At 37.5% G+C, this 18,260-nt stretch overlaps 1 protein-coding gene across 1 annotated transcript; it reads left to right on the top strand.

Annotated features, from left to right (window-relative positions):
* Window positions 1-14,301: 14,301 nt before the first annotated feature.
* LOC148714389 (protein FAR1-RELATED SEQUENCE 9-like) lies at window positions 14,302-15,817 on the top strand. Its single transcript, XM_088719337.2, has 2 exons — window positions 14,302-14,581; window positions 14,915-15,817. Exons 1-2 carry the CDS (start codon window positions 14,302-14,304, stop codon window positions 15,727-15,729), a joined length of 1,095 nt encoding a protein of 364 aa, XP_088575463.2. The 3' UTR covers window positions 15,730-15,817.
* The last annotated feature ends 2,443 nt before the right edge of the window (window positions 15,818-18,260 follow it).

The following is an 18,260-nucleotide window of genomic DNA, read 5'->3' as shown; positions in this document are numbered from 1 at the left end:
GACGATTCTTGTTCGTATCCAATTGTAACGTCTCTGTCCAAGTGGTATCATAGTCCTAACCATCCATACTCCATTACACTTTCCCTTCCTTCTTGTTCTTACACCGAGGGGTAAATAGAGGTGAGGGAGAGAAGTACTCAAGAAAGTAAGAAGTAGAAGCAAATTAAGGAAGGGAGTGTTGCTAAGGCAGGAAATAGCAGAGGTAAGGGTTTTGTTATCAGGGATTACAACTTCAGACTTGTGGCAGCTCAGGGCTGGCGGATCATCGACACCTTTGTCATTGGAGCTGAGCTCAGAGTTGCGTGGAAGGACATCTCTTATGCGAGGCATGCTTTGGGTGCAGTATTTTTTTTTTTTTTTTTGATTTTGTTGGAACAAAAAAAGAGAGGGAGGGCAGGAAGGAGCGGGAAGGAATAAAGATGAAGGAGATGATACTGCACATTTACGATGTGACCAAAAGCGGATCCGAGAAGACCAACAACACCATCCTCCAGATCAACTGGATCCAGATTACCCATTAATTCATAGAAATTGGTGCAATTTTATATTAAGTTTGTAAAAGCTGAAACTGAATTTCCTGAACTCATGTTGTGCTTGGTGGTGGTCTTAGTGGCTGTAGTTATTGGCCATATGGTTTTCTTCATGCTTTTGTAGTTTTTTCTTCTACATCTGTAATTCATAGTGAACAATGATCCTATACTTAATTATCTTTAATTTCCTGATGATGAATGTAAGTTATAGTTATATACAACTTGTGGTGGCTGGAATATTTCCTTGGTTGCGCTTTCATAGTTTATAACCTTGCAGGTTGGGTAAACCGCTTTGCCAATGCAGGCGATGCTGCCATGGCAGTTGCAGAAAATACAGCATCCCGGGTGCGAAACTCTTCCTCGAAGCATATTTTTGCTGAGTTGTGTTGCATGCACTATAAGTTTTGTAGATCATGTAGGCAATTTAAATGCTTCATCTTGACAATTTGAAATCTTTGGATGGCCCACCATATTTTTTGGCAATATTACTCTCTCTCTCTCTCTCTCTCAGCTTTCCTAAAATATCTGACCAATTATAATGTGCCTGCCTAGCATATGATGGTTGGTTTAATACTTCTTATTGTTGACCAGGTTTCCTTTCTCTTGGTGATTTCTGAGATGATGTTTTTAATATAAAATGTGAGATATTGATCATCAAGTTACGGAGCATTCATGAGTGATGATATCTTTTCAAGTTCTGTTAAAAGAATAATTCATAAAAGGTCATGGATCTATTGCAGCTTAATATGTGATCAGGCATAGCCAGAAGTTGAACAAGAACAAAATGGGTCTATTAAAGGCATTGGCATAGGATACTTGCTGAGCACCGCTAGACTAGTAGCTTTATTGAGTGCACTGTTGTTCATTTCAGAAATCATGATTTGTGAAACACATGATGAATAAATATAAACAATAAACTGTATTTCATCTACAACTCTGGCTATTTCACCTTCTTATCCAACACAGCACCCTAGCTGACTGCTACTTCCTGAATTATTTGAAGAATGATTCAAGTCTTGAGATAACACTAATACCAACGCAATACATGTTGCTTACTGTTGGTTTAGATATAACAAAGTTTAACCAGAGTCAGCTGTCAGCCAACAAGGACATACAGGAATTACATACCAAGTGCCAAATGAGAATCATAGTTTTGGCAACCATTGATACAGTTCTGAATATCATTAAACTTGTTGCTAGTTTAACCTTTAAAGGAATTAAGATTAATGTCATGCTATCTCATTTTAAGCACAAACATTTGTGTTCTTAGAAGATGATGAATTCCATGATGGATTTTATGCCATTCCAATGCCAGTTTCTGCACTAAATTTTGAATGTTTGTTATCATTCTTTGTACTTGCATATGGTGTATTATGGTGCTCTTGTTTCTTTTTGGCAGCTGCGGCAAGCAAAGACAGAAATCATGACTGCCAGCAAACTGGCATACAGATTCATGGCTGGTCTGGCTTCGAATTCAAATTCAAATTCATGGCTGTTTGAATCCCCTAGCAATTCAAACAGAAGCTCCCCTAGATTCCTAGGTACTTGGTTTACAAACTTGTTATCTGTTGGTGCCAAGCCTTCTAGTAGTGCTTCAGCAGTTCCAGAAGGGGACAAGGACACACTTCCACTACAGCAGCAGAAAGCAATGGAACAACACCAACCAGCTCCAAGCATAATATTTGACAAATTTAAAAAGCATCATCATTGTTGCTTGAATGTGTACCATTAGAAAACTTAAAAACTGAACTTGTTATTCATGCACAAAACTGCAAATCTTTGCCTCTAGTTTCTTTTTACATTGTATTTGCAACAAAAACAGAAATTTGAAAATTTGATCTACTTCGATTGACTGTAGATTTACATTCATCCAACCATATGAATTCCAAATGAACGATGGCTAATTCACCTTTCTTCAAAATGGATTTCTGATCAGGATGCTACTGCTGTGAATAGCCCTCCAGAGTACAGAGGCGATGGAGTGTATTGCAGTTGTAGCTATTCGAGACTTGATCTTTCCCCGCTTTGGTATGGGTCTTCTTCCACGATTGCTGAAAGCGGTGGCAAGAACAAAAGCAGCTTTGTTGCTCATTGTGCTTGGAAGGTATGCTGTATAGCGAGGACGCGTGACTGTGGTGTTAACGCCTGTGGACTTGATTCCATAGCTTTGATATTGTCCTATTTATAGAGTTATCACAAACTACCCAGCTTTTCAGAGAAGGAAGGATTTGGAGGGGGGGTTGTCTGGTGGGGGGACAAGACAGCGAAGCCGTCCCGCCGTCCAAAGGTTTCATGCATTCTAGAAGACAAAAAATTGACTCTCATGATGTTTCCACACCCTTGACTTTATCAAAAATCCGTGGATTGGTTCTGATTCTGAGGGGCCTATGCTGGGTTGGTGTCTGGTGTTGGAACTCCGTGCGGGTTTCGATTCTGCTTGGCTAATTGGCTTTGGCTTCGGTTTGATTGGCTGCTGACCCATTGGTTTATGAAATCTGAGAGCTAGATTTGGTCGGTGTTGGTTCGGAGGTTTTTGAAGCGTGGCCTCTTTGAGGTCAATGCCACTATATTAATGAAAAATTTGTTTTGCCCTTTCCCTATCAATGAAGACAGCAGATAGATGTATGGCAGTACTTTGATGGTTTTGTTTATCTTTTTCGCGTTCATTAAGGTTGGGTTTCTTGCCCCACCCTAATTTCCTATGGATGTCCTTGCGTTTCTTAAGCCAATTAGCAATTTGTTTTGGATCTTTTTTTTCGGTTTGTGAGAGATCTAATAATCGTTCAACGCTGCAAGCAGATAAGAATGGTGCACCAGTGTTCTTAAGTACTGGAATCTTTCCCGCAGGCTAATACCTGATACTGTGGGTGGCCATGGCTTTCTTCAGCCCTCGGTATTGCTTTGGTGCTCCGGCTGACGCAGAAGCCTTATCCTTATGAACAATATTTCTACTACAGTAAAGAAGTAGTCCGTTGTGTGTAAAGTTGATGTTTTTACAACGAGTACTAATGATCACCACCTGCACCTGATCACTGCCGGTAATATAGCAGTCGGGGATTGAAGCCCAAAATGAGAGGATCGATGGTGTCAGCCAGATCCCGCCTGTGCTCACCCAATCACTGAGGGATCTCTCGGTGAACTGGTAGTGATCTATAGCATTTTCTTCGACAATTGACATGGATGAATGCAGAAAACTGTGATCCATAATGTGCTTTTTGCCTGCACTCATACTGCTTGCATGAATGCCAGAACCAGCTTTCTTAGATGGTCTCTCCACACAAGAACAGACCTTGCTTCCTTGCTGTACGTGATTTGAAGGATTGAGCATTACATGGTTAACTTAAATCTGGTTAAATGGGGTAAGCACTAATCTTTTGATGGCACCGGTTTTTAAGTTTTCCCTGTTTCTTTCGCTCTCGACCAGATTGCTCTCCGAAAAATCCGGATAAATATCTTGGAAAAAGAATCAGATTTCAGGTCTCACTGAGATTATGACTAAATGGATGAGTGAAAAACATTGAAAATACACCAGGTTTTAGCCCCAGATGGTGTCCACAATTTTTTTTCAAAAAACAGAATAATGACCTTCTAATATTGAACCCAACGGATGCATGCATCCTGTTCATCATCTTAGGGAGTATTTGGTATAGGTGATCATCCCAAGACCAAGAATAATTTAGGTGGAGGTGATGAAATTACTATGTTTGGTTGCACAACGGTGATTCTTTGCAGCAGTGATCGCAAATTATCCCTACTTGAATCACCGCCCAATCCAGCGATGGACTACTCATCTTTCAAGTTGGATATCTAAGATCACCACACGACAGTAATCTTGGGCTAAAATTTGAGGACAAATATCTCTCAAAAAAATTGGTATATCAATGTAATATTAATATATTATTATATTGTATTATATTGAATTATATATTATATTTATGATATATAATATTATAATATATTATTAATTGTATTATTGTCATATTATTATTCAATGATAAGTCTAAATTATAATAGAAATATATTATTATATTATTATATTTATATAATGAAATTATTTAATATATTACTTCTATTTGCCTTATTTTTATAATCAAAATGAATATTAGTATTAAAAATGACATATTATAAGTATAAATAAAAATATTAATTCTATAGTAACAATTCATATATCTTTATAGGACTAATAATTATAGAACTAATAAATATATTTTTATGAAATATATTAATAATTAGAATATCAATAAATATATTAAAATTCTATTATAATATATTTTATATAATTAATAAATATATTTTTGTGGAATATGACAGGGATAAATTTGGTATTATATAGTCAGTGAACTTGAATTTTATGAAATACCAAATAGGTCACTCATAGATACCCGAGAATCTTTCATCACCGAAATATAGCATATCAGATATGACGATCTTAGGTCATTGAGGATCATATTGCCCGGGGATAAGGATCGTCCGTGATCTAAGATCACCTTGATGATCCTATTTAGGTCACCAAAAGCCACCTTAAGGACTCGTTTGGTTCGCAGAAAAAAGTTTTTCTCACCGAAATATTTTTTTCTGAAAAGATGATTTCTGAAAATATGATGCATGTAAAAATAGTTTTGGCATGTTTGATTGATCATTGGAAAGTAGCACATTTTAGAGTAGCTTATATTTGGTTGAGTTTCTACTTTCTAGAAAAGTTGTATGAAATACCTATTATACCTATAATAAAGAAAAAAATCTTATCTATGGATTTTAATGGCTTAAGGATGCTTTCAAAAAAAATGGCCCCAATTTTCAACCACTAGGAAAGTAGCTTTTTTATATTTCTCATAAGTTTTTTTCATAAAATATAAGAATTTTATTCTCATAGAAATACTACTTTCTTATTTCTTTTCCTTGAAAACTCAAACCAAACAAGAATCATTTTTTTATTTTTTTCATTGATTATATATTTTTTCTTTTTTTCTTGCAAACCAAAAGAGTCTTTACATAATAGAATTATCTGCTCGGATACATATAGACACACTAGTTCTCCTTCGCTCTACAAAATGAGGAAAATATGAGGCTATGCTATGCGTATACACCCACCCAAGCATAGGAACCATAACGATCCACCTGCTGCTGCACTCTTGGTCCGACACTGAAACGACCCACGACGTCAGAGATATTGGTGTGTAAGGTTGCAAATGTGTCGGGTTGACTTATGACCTGACTTGACTCGACCTGCTTAGACCCAATCCGACCTATTTTGGAGGACCCAAGGGGTCGGGTCGGCTCCTAAAGTTGGATTCATTCCATTTTTTAGGTTGGTTATGGGTTTACTAAATTCAGACCCGATCTATTTGAAATTTAGATAATTTTAGATTTTCAATCCTACGACTCGATCCGATCCGAATTTCTAAAATTATTTGGATCCGCGAGAATGTAAACAAATTCTGAGGTCATGGATGGGTTGACCCAAATTGAACTTAACTTGGACCCGAACTGAATCTAGATTTTTGGGTTGGGTTCTGGTGATCCATGGACCCGACCCGAATGACTTGTTAGGTCAATAATTATAGCAGTGAATCCGATTTGACCCGATCTTTTATTAGGTTGGATCTGGATCCAAAATTAAAATCCAAACAGAAAATTAGATTAGATCGAAATCATGACCCGATCCGACCCTACTTATTTGGACTCTGCTGGCAAGGTGCAAATATGGAGTCCATCGGGCACACTCTTCGGCTGACCTCTCCAATAACTCTTCCTTTTGTCCGCGAGGTTCACAATGGTGTCGCTCGTCATCTCTTGCTACGTTGAGAAGAACTCCAAGCTGATTTACCGAGCAGTTGAGAGGATGCAAAGGCCATGTCTCTGATGTCAGAGAAATCCTGGGACGGGTGGTGGGCCACCGTGACCGTGTGGAGAGGGAGTCAGTGGGGGTTACCGGAATCGGTGAGGGTGCGGCCAAGAAAGTGTTGTGTGGGACTTGGTGCATCGAAGGCAGAGGAGGGCTCGGGTTTGGGATGTCTACGTTCTTAAAAGATTTTTTTTAAAAAAAAATTTCCCCTCTTTTATTCCCTTTTGGGTGTAATCGTGGAGTGCCTAAATGGCCAAAAGAACGTATTTGCGAGTAGGATGGCACTCCTAACGACAATTTAATTCTAGTTCTTAACTTTGTTTTACATAAAAATTAAAAAATATTTTTTTCTCTTTATTTCTCCTTCCATTAGCATCGTCAACTTTTATGAAAACTGATATCGTGGAGGATCATTCGGCAAGGTCACCAATAACCTCAATTTTATCACGCTCTTACTTTATTTTTATCACTAAATTTGTTGGGGTAAATTTTTTGAATTTCAACTATTAATTTATTTCATTCATATCAGGCCAACGATCGAATCCTTTTGATACTGTAAAGAGATACATTTCATATATGTTGGGATGAGGGGTTTGGGGGACTCCTACCAGCGCACTTGTAAAAGTAAAAATCTTGAAAAATAAAGTCCTTTGAACAACCTAAGACGTGAAATAAGTAAATTAAACTCCTAGCTTAGGAACCAAAATAAGCAAAACCCCTGCAAAGAATTACAGAAACAAGCACCCCCATAAATATGTTGTGTGCATGTATATCCATCTATACATGCATGCATACATATGTATATACATTTACACACACATACACTTATATATGTATACACACACATGTATGTATGTATATTTATATATATATGTATGTATATATTTATAAAAGCAAGCCAACAATCTGAGAAGGCAAATCCCTAATCCCAAAAGCAGGAAAAACCAAATGCAAACCGAAACACATTAGATGTAATAACATCAGTAGGAGCTCCATGTTCACCAATATTAGCATTCCTGATAAATTTAAATTTTAGGCTTTGCATGCTTGTTATATATCGTGCTACATTTTATATATTTTTACAGTGGAGGCAAGCAAATTAAGACAAACACTGACCGGCAGCAAACTGGCATAGAGATTCAAAGCCGGCCTGGCTTCAAATTTGTCAGCCAGTGCTCCAGAGTCTTCTTGCAATTCACACAAGCTGCACCAGGTTCCAGGGTGTGTGGTTCCGAAACTTTATGTCCTTTAGTTGGGTGTCAAGCCATCCATAGAACAATTTCAATACAACACGAGCAGATCACTTTTGACAGATTCACAAAACACAGTACTCTTTGTTGCTCAAATGTGAGCCAGTAGTCAAAAAAAGAAAAAGAGAAAAGAAATCATTAGTAGAGAACCTATACATGATAACTGCAAGCAAATTTTTGCCTCTAAATACATTTTGCATTGTCTCTGCAAGAAAAAGAAAAGATCAAAAAAATAAATAAGCGATCTACTCTCTGAAAGCTTGCAGATTTACACTGGGCTCTTTCATCATGGATGCGCGATAACGATGCGACTGCTATGAACAAATTTCCAAAGTATAGCGGCAATGGAATGGATTGCAGTTGCAGCTATCCGAGACTTGATCTGCCCCCGCTTCGGTATAATCCTTCTTCCGCCGGATTCTCCGAGATTGGCGAAAGCACCGGCCAGAGCATCAGCAGCTTTGTTGCTCATTGTTCTTGGCTAGAGATCAGGAAGATGTCTGTAGGAGATCAGCGGCTGTGTAAAGGAGGCTAGCGACTGTGGTGTTGATGCTTGTGGACTTCATTCGATCACTTCTGGGGTGGGCTATTTATAGAGCTCTCACTACAAACAGTACCGAGATAAAAATAACTACAGGGCCTGTACATACAAGTGGGGATTTGGAAGGGGGTTAGCTGGTGGGGGAACAAGCCAGCTAAGCTGTCCTGGCTGTACAAAGACTTTGACCCTACTGATGATTCCACACCCTTGACTTGGAAAAAGAAAAAAGAAAACGTTGGAATGCTTCTAATTCAAGGGAAATTAGATGAGTCCGCGGTGGTCTAGTCTATGTACCTGATGGGTTGTTAGGTGCTGTTTGGCTTCTCTGACCGCGGACCAATGAATGGGTCGTGAAATGTGGGAGCTATATTTGAGGCTCATGAGCTGTCGTAGTTTGGCTGTCTTTGAACCACGCTCTCCATATATTCTAATGCAGCAAGACAGATTTTTCTCTCAAAATATAAGAGGTTGCATGGCACATCACTGCTAAAGATATAGAAGGGCACATGCATGGCAGCAACTTTCGGTAGTCTTTTGATAGCATTAACTGAGGCTTGCTCTTAATTGCCCCACACTAGTCGCCACTTGCTTTATTTCTCATGATCATCGTCCTTTGGGCGACAAAATGATACCATTCGTTCCTTTACTTTTTTAGCTTTTTGATGGATGGAGGAGATGAGTCGAGCCGCTAACATAGTCCTTTCAGTGCAAGGATGGATGGGCATGCAGTATCCTTTTTCCTTTGCCCTTTTATCTTTCAATGAATGTAGCACCATTCTCAAGTTCTAGAATCTTAATTTCTCACAGGACACTGATCAACCTGAGGCTATCCGTAGCTGTTGGCTTCAACTTGAACCAATGAACCTTAAAGTGAAGTTTTCTTCGGCCCAAAGTATTGGTGTGCTTTTCTGTGGGAGGTGGCAGTTGCTCTCATGAACAGTAGAAGAAAGAGCTCGGTGTGCATTATTTACATTAATACTTCATGTGAGGTCCACAGCATACGTCATCTTCATGTGACCTCTAGAGATCGAAGGACACCTTGCGACCTTGCTATAGATTTTCTCTTTTCAATAGTAACGATGCCTAGAAACGGGCCAGTCACTGGTCACTACCTTAGTTTATTTGGCTTGGCAGATGATGGGAAGAGCCTAGAAGAGAAACCAAGACCAAGTTGTATTTTTTTTTTTTGGTAAAATCAGATATATTAAACCAATCTTGTAAAAATGCATCCTATGAGAATCAAAAAATAAAATCTACTAAAATATTAAAAAAAAATGATACAACATTTTAGAAAGTTGTTCCTGTATGATTAGCTATATATATTACTATTCAATCTGCTGCACTATTTGCTTCTATGCAGCCATGAGTCACCACATAAGATAGTAGAGAAGTAACCATATTTCAACAATCGCATAGTATAAGAGCTGTATAAAGCTGAAAACTAGTCTATCCATGCAAATTAAGAAACATGTAATTGTATTATTGGTACGAGGTGGCCATTTTATGTATTCCCATGAGAGGATTAGTATAATTCATGGGACTCGCTGTTATTGCCATGCTAGTGCTGTATGGTCCAGCTATCCTAGCAAATAAGAAGCAACTCTAATCAAAAATGCAAGATGCCAACGAAACGATCAAAATTTTCATGGGAGCTTCCTGATTTTTTTGAACAATGCTAACATAACTTTTAAAAAAATGTCCTTCAAAAATGTTCGCTTAATAGATTCGACCCATTTTTATCATTCCATTCCTAGAAAATTACAACATGCTATTCCCATTGCATAATAGTTATAGAGCAGGCAGTCATATTATGACCATATAATTCTTGTTATTCAAATTCTAGTTTGACAATACCCCTAACATAACTTGAGGCAATAATGGCCCGTATTTATTCTAGTTTGATCACTTGGAAGAAGTTTCTCCTCTCATTTTGTTGGCGAGGTATACCGAAACAACGGTAGGGTAATAATTAATGATTAGACTCCTGTGGGGTTGGCTAAAGAGGGGTGGTGTCGAATGGGGTCTAGAATTTGAATATCAGGTCTCGTAACTTTCTCTTTGTCGCAGGGAAAGGGGTCAGCGAGACGTTCAAGCAGGCCACGAGTTAAAGAAGCAGAATAATTTAGTCCCACATCGGCTAGAAATTAGTTCTTCTTGCACCGAAAAAAAAAAAACATTCGTTCTTCTTCTAGCCATTCAAAGCGGCATCCTCCAACTAATAAATCTAAATTGAACATTTTATGTTAAAACAAAAAATAGATAGTCTAAGAATATTTTATACTTAAACGAGAAAATAAAAGGTTTTCTAAATTGGTCTATTTCTATATTATATTTACTTCCAAAAGAAAAGATTAGAAAATAGAAAGTTTCTAAATAAGTTTATTTCTATATCCTATTTATCATTTATAAGATAAAGATAATAAAGTAGTGGAGGGATTTTTTTAATTTCAAAAATTATTCCTAACAATTCAAAATAAATAGTTTTATTTAAAAGAGAATTAGAATATTTTATATATTTTTTTCGTATTTCATTTTTTAATGGAACATGATTATTGTGAATTTTAGGGGACATTTAGTATTGATGTATAGCTTCGTATATGGAGGTAGGGGATGTAGGGTGTGCCTTCTATTTATAAATGGAGGTTTTGGCTATTGTTCTTATAATTTTTTATTTATCAAAGTTTTTAAATCTAATTCTCCATCCATAAAGGATACAAATGTCATTTTATCTTTTAAATCTATATTGTGGTGGGAAGATCAACTACCAGGAAGAGAATTTTTTAAAAAAGAATTTTGAGGGAAAAATGTAACATAGAGATATCCAGCATGCATGATGTAAATGAAAGGCAAACTTGGTGACATCTATTGTTTAATTACGGACTTATGTCTTTGCTTCTCTATCCAATTTTCATTGCCACAACTTTAATCAAATTTTTTTTTTCTAATTAAATTGAAGAGTATTTTATTCTAGTATCTCACTAGATAAAGCCTTGATTTGAATAGGATTTCACAAAATTATCATTAGGAACTTTTAGGAGGAGAGGGTATTCATATCTCTTCCAAGTCCAAAATAAATAATAAGCATACAAAATTGAAGTCACTATTGATCATATTTTATACTACTAAAATATCTAAAACTAAAAAATTTCTTATTTGATGATCCTTAGCCTATTTATTAAATAGAATAAAATAGACGGTTTCCCCCTATATGCTAAAATATGTAAGAAAATATTTAAATTAGAATTTATCTTATTGATCAAGATCTATCATTTTAACTGTACATTTTTAGATCTATTTGATGCTTGAGTTAGAGACTATGAAAACATATGATTTTTGCTTTCTACGTACTCTTAATTATATATATCATAATTAATAGTATGGAGGTGTGAATTCTCAATTTGGATATCCAATTTTTGATTTTCAACCTATCCTTTCAAGAGAAGAATAGTCCATGTCATATATGGATGTGGGCGCAATGATTACAAATAGAACGGTTTTCTCAATTTTCTACAATAAGGGAAAGAAAATATGCACCTTTCTTCTCTCCCTTCCATGCCCATCCATCCATAAGAGCATTATATTGGCGCATATGGTATCTAGGGTTAGCATCTGTAAATACTGCAGCCCAATCCAATCCTGTGCCTAGCTATCCTGTAATGTGCTAACCAGAATAAAGATAGGAATATCGGGCAAGCTGGTGCCTGGTAGTAGTGGCGGAACAAGTCCCCGCAACTAGTCCATAGAAAATTAATTGGGGCCCGTTTGGAGTTCCGAAATTCTAACTCTACAGTAGAATTGCTCTAATTAAGGAGCAAATTCTATTAGGAGTTTGAGGGAACGGAAGGCCTTGGGATTAATCAGTTGTTTCATCTTTCAAACATAGTGCAAACCGATGAAAATATGATTTCTGATATTTCTGGAAATTGGGACAATGGGATCTTAGGCTCTCTGACTTCATATATTTTACAAAGAAATAATGTTGGGTCAGAAATTTTTTTTTTTTTTTTTTGGTTAGAATGGATGAATTACACAAATCTAGTCCAAGTACATCCACAAGAGTTAAAAAAATAAAATATTCTAGAAAGAGGGTGGCAGAGCTAGCTATACCGTCTGTCTATAGTATTTCGCTAGAACGATCGGCAACAAAAGATGCAACTCAATTCACGGCTCTATTTACCTCCACTGCAGTCTATTCAGAATTTTAGACCATTTCTCGATTTGAGACTGTTCAAATATTCTTCAATTTGTTCTTGAACCAAAGTGGTAGACCGCATGTTACAACTGTCCAAGCATCAAAAGGGCTGCCCTCGATGCTGCCAGCCCGTGCAATGCACATCCCACGGCGCTATACACTGTGTAGGGCTCATGCAAGAGCACGCTGCTGCTCGCACGAACAAAAATCATATGGTGCGTGTACCATACTAGATCATATGGTACGCGCTCCTATTTCGGCCACGTCCAAGTATGGTACGCGAATCTCAAAAAAAAAATGGAAGCCTCACACTCCGCCTCGAGTCGCTGCCGCACCCCACGTTTCTAAGTGCCCCCCACCCTCTCAATTCCCAAAATACCCACCCACGTTCCCAGACTAACCCCCTTCTCTCGCGTTCGCTTTCTTTCGCTTCGTTTTTTCTTTGACGCAATGCTTGGGCCGCCACCGAGCTAGCTGTCATTTTTTATTCCTAATGGGAGTCCGTTAATATCTAACATTGAGAGAAATAATTATACCACCGTATCCTCTTTCTTCCTTGTGTTCCCGTATCAAGAAGAGAGACTATTCATATCCTCTTTCTTATTCGTCAAGCTTTCCCTTCTATCCAATTCTTCATCAAGCCATCTCTCCAACCCATCTCTCCCATCCTTCTCTTCTCGAGTTCCTTTCTCCTCCAAATTTCTCTTTTTTAAGATCTTTGTATCTAAGAGTTCATGGAATCTGAGGAATAGTATGTATATAATTTTTTATATTAGAAAAAAGTAAAAAGTTTTTTTATCATTTTGTTATTTTTTTTCTTCTCTTCTTTTCATAAATTATGCTAGGAAAAAGTTGGAAGAGTACTCAAGAGATGAGATTTCAAGTTCTAATACAAGTCCCATTCGGGATATGGGACTCACCAAAAGCTATGGTATTAGTTAAAATTAATTTCTATGTTTCATCTCTTATTTGCAATGCTAAATTATATTACTTTATATATGCCGATATCCGCATATTACGTTGTACTTATGCTAGTACATACAACATATTCAAATAATACATACTTATACCTAGTTGAAATAATATAATAAGAATAACTGCATGCATAATTTTTCTGATATAGATATAATATCAGTTAAGTTCACTGTAATTATTGATGTACTACTTTTGAATGCATTACCATAATTATTTTTTATCTTGAAGAACATGACATATTATTTTTTCTGCATTATTTGATGTTGATAGATATCTATTCAAGATGAAAGTCATTGCAAAAGATAGTTGTTGGTTCAGATTCAAACCCAAAAGTTGGTATGTTGTTTACTTCAGAAGAAGAAGCATATGAATTTTATAACTCATATGCGAAGAGAGTTGGTTTTAGTGTTCGCAAGGGTCACCGTAGGATCAGAAAGGATGGAAGCATACAGAGTAGAACATTTTTGTGCAATAAAGAAGGTACTCGTGGTTCTCATCCTACACATATAACTAAGAAACCACGAGCGATTGAGAGAACTAATTGCATGGCTCGTGTTGAATTCAAAATTGATCGTAAAAATTTATGGGTTGTGAGTAAAATTATCATTGATCATAATCATCCTCTAACAAGTCCTGACAAGGCATATATGCTAAGGTCGCATCGCAAACTACTTTCTGTTCATATGATGGTTATTGATCAGATGGAAAAAGCTGGAGTGAATCCTTCACAAGCTTACAATTTTTTTGCTGAAGGATCCCAAGGTGTTGAACATGTCGGCTTCACAAGAGTTGATTACTCTAACTATTTGCATACAAAGAGAATGAGACTATTTAACGTTGGAGATGTACAAATTCTCTTGGATTATTTGAAGAGTTGGTAGTCAGAAGATCCTTCATTTTATTATGCTATACAGGTCGATGAAATAAGGCAATTGGCTAATTTCTTTTGGGCAGATGGGAGATCAATTATGGACTATGCATATTTTGGGGATGTGGTTTCATTTGATACTACTTTTAAGACAAATAAATATGAAATGCCCTTTGCTGCACTTCTTGGTATTAATCATCATAAGCAAACGATTGTGTTTGGGGCAGCTTTATTATTTGATGAAACAATTGATTCATTTGTTTGGTTGTTTAAAACATTTTTAGCTGCCATGTCAGGGAAACAACCTAAAACAATCTTCACAGATCAATGTGCCGCCATGTCTAGGGCGATCAAAATAGCCCTACCCAATATATGCCACCGTCTATGTTTATGGCATATATTTCAAAATGCTGCAAAAAATCTTTCTCATATATATTCTAGTCATCCTGGATTTCAAGTCGAGTTCAAAGCTTGCATATATGAATGCCGCACTGTGGAGTATTTTCAATCACAATAGAAAAGCTTAGTTAAAAAATATAAACTCGAGAAAAATCGATGGATGAATGAATTGTATGAATTACGTGAGAAATAGGCTCCAGTATATTGTCGAGAGTTATTTTGTGCTGTTATGATAATGACACAACGAAGTGAGAGTATGAATGGTCACTTCAAAAGCTTCTTTTGCAAAAAATTATCTCTTTCAATGTTTATAGAAAGGTTTCAGAAAGTAGTAGGTCTATTTCGAGAGAAGGAATTATATGAAGATTTTAAATCAAGACAAACAAAACCAGTTGTTTATGTTTGCGGACTGCCTATGTTAATTGAAGCAGCTGAAAAATATACAAGACATGTTTATAGTGATTTCGAAGAGGAGTTCAAGAGCCAACTTGCATGTCTTTGTGAATGTACAGGATGTGAGAGTGGCACATACACTTATAAGATTACTCCATCTGATGGTTGTTATCCTGGATTTGTTGAATTTAATTCGCTTGATATCTCAATTAAATGTAGCTGTTTAAAATTTGAGAGTATGGGCATTTTATATTTGCATGCACTGAAGGTTCTTCATCATAATAATATTCTTCATTTGCCATCTAAATATATACTAAAACGATGGACTAAGTATGCAAAAGATGGAGCATTCTCAAACAGTCATCAACCAGGGGTCCATTCAGATGGCAAGGAAACATTGGCTTCTTATTATACCAGAGTATGTCAAAAGGCAATCGCTGTTGCGGTCAAAGGTGCTATTTCAAGTGATATTTTAAATATCATAGAAAATGGACTTGATAAATTGACTACGGAGGTCGAAGAAATGCTACATCAAATGAATATAAATAATGTTGACAATGGAAAAGAAAAGAATGTTGTATCAAAAATATGTAATATGGAGATACCTAACAATCATATAACAATCAAGCCCCCACCTATTAAGAAAGGTCCAACCACTAAAAGGATGAAGAGTGCACTTGAGAAAAGAAGAAAAAAGAATAGAGACGCTACATCGAAAGAAAATACAAGTAAGTGATGCTAATTGATAATCTATGAATTATAATACTTAATATGTCAATTGAATATTATAACTTGTTGTGTGTGACAATTTCTTATTAACATCTATATGCTAGGAGGATCTGGTGATGTTGTTCCTTCTCAATAATCATCTATTCTTTCATAAGAGCACATAACACCTTATCATGGATGCTCCATCAATGTTCGAGATTCAATAATGCATGGAAATATGAATCATTTAGTTAATTGGACTCCTCAAACATGCCCATATCCATATCCAAATTCTTCGATGCCTTATCATCTCAACCCGCATATGGTACAAGTTAACAACATTTTTAGTATTAGTTGATATCTCTCATTAATATATATCATGATAATAGATGTATTTATATTTTGCAGTATTACATGGTTCCAAGTCAACAACAGTTGGTGCCTCACAAGCTAAACTTTGAGAAAAGGTATGGATATTTAACTAGAAGTCTTTACTTAACATTACTATTCATATTTCATTTTAAAGTTTTAAAAGATCTAGTGAACATATCTACTGGAGCTCATCAAGTTTTTATTGCATTGCAGGTAATTGATTGGAAAGAGGTTGCCACTTGGATTATACGTACCCTTTTTTGTTCATTAGAAACTTTTAGTTGTAAACATCTCTCCATTTTTGGCACTTTTGTATGCATTAATGTGAGATGAATATACCATTCAATCATTGAAAATTTGGAGAGTTGACATATTCTGACTATAGATAATGTATCAAAAAAATCATAAAGTATGTATTGGCGAATACCATATTTTAAATATCATATTCTGAAAACTATGTATCAATATTCTCTCTCTCTCTGTGTTATCCTTTGGAACCAATGCTCTGTTTTTCTCCTTGGAACAGAGGAAGGGATGGGAGGAGATGCTGGTTTAAATAGAGGAGAAAATAGTAACGGAGCGCATTTTGGGAAGGGAAAATATGGGGGTTAGTCTGGGAACGTGGGTTGGGTATTTTGGGAATTGAGAGGGTGGGGGGCACTTAGAAACGCGGGGCGCGACAGCGACTCAAGGAAGAGTGTGGGGACTTTCGTTTTTTTTTTTAGATTTGCTACCATACTTGGACGTGGCCGAAATAGGAGCGCGTACCATACGATCTAGTATGGTATGCGCACCATATATGCATTTTGGGAAGGGAAAATATGGGGGTTCGTCTGGGAACGTGGGTTGGGTATTTTGGGAATTGAGAGGGTGGGGCCACTTAGAAACGTGGGGTGCGACGGCAACTCGAGGCGGAGTGTGGGGACTTCCATTTTTTTTTTTTTTGAGATTTGTGTACCATACTTGGACGTGGCCGAAATAGGAGCGCGTACCATACGATCTAGTATGTTACGCGCACCATATGATTTTTGTTCCGCTCGCACATAAACGAGTGGCTCCTCTGCCACATGGCACAAAGGCACGGGTGTAACACATAAAAATTGGTGCAACGAGCACTCGTGGCGATGAAAGCTTTGGCCATATGGACGGTGGGGACAGAAGGGGCACGGGCTTTGTTATTGGAGACTCGTGCTCGAGGGTGGGGGCCGCTGGTGGCCATCAGCTCTCTTACACCATTGTACTTGGAGCCAAGTTGCGAGCGGCTTGGGGGGGCATTCGCTATGCTCGTTGTGTGTTGCGGGCCGATTCTATCATTCCGGAGGGTGATTTGGTTACAGTGATAGATTGGATTCAGGGGGGTCCGAGTGTCTGGATGGAGACCACCCTCTGCTTCGGAATATTTGGTCGATAGCTGGGGACAGAATGATGTTCTAAGCCAAGCACATTTTTAGAGAGGTCAATGGCGCTGCAGACTAGATAGCTGCTCATATGGCCAATCACTCTAGTGGTATATTGTGGACCTGAGGAGATGAGTTCCTTAGGGCATTTCATGATGTGTTGTTTTCTGATTTTATTGGATGTGTCTATATGCGTGTAGTCTAACTCACCCGCTTTAGCGCGGAAAAAAAAAAAATCCAGCAGCTTTGGCCATCTCACCAAACTGCTCGAAGTGGCTGCGTATGTTGTCGCCCTCGATCTCCCAGGCCACGACGCCCCTCCCACGAAGGTCATGGTGTAGGCCGCTGCCGTCCTTCCGGAGCCAGCGGCCAACAAGAGGGGACAGCAATTACGACAAGAGAAGATAGAGGGGATACGCTGTAGATGATATATATTGCTCTCGGTATATTCGTAGAGCTCTAGAGATTTCCAATCTTCTCTTTGGAATTCTGCCCAAGCTCGATCTGCTGCTTGTCCAGCTGACCAAGTCCTTATGCCGCTCCAATTCTCCCCCTCCTTCCTTTCCTCCCTCCCTCCCTTTTTCTTCGTCTCTTTGCCGGCTGAACCAGTGAAAGCCTCCATCATACAGCTTTCTTGCCCATGTCCAAATCAAGGCCTGTAATTCAATATTTTCTAAAATATAGAAAATGACTTGTGGCGAATCTATGGAAGCGAACCTCTCACCTTGCTTCTATATATCTATATATATGTGGCTAATTGATTGGTAAAATGTATTATCCAACAACCACG

This window comes from Phoenix dactylifera, chromosome 3 (genome assembly GCF_051530095.1).
Source record: "Phoenix dactylifera cultivar Ajwa chromosome 3, Ajwa_hap1_PhDact_Kaust_v1.1, whole genome shotgun sequence".
Classification (NCBI taxonomy): Eukaryota; Viridiplantae; Streptophyta; class Magnoliopsida; order Arecales; family Arecaceae; genus Phoenix; species Phoenix dactylifera.
The sequence above is the reverse complement of the archived record's forward strand: the minus strand, read 5'-3'. Positions and strand labels throughout refer to the sequence as shown.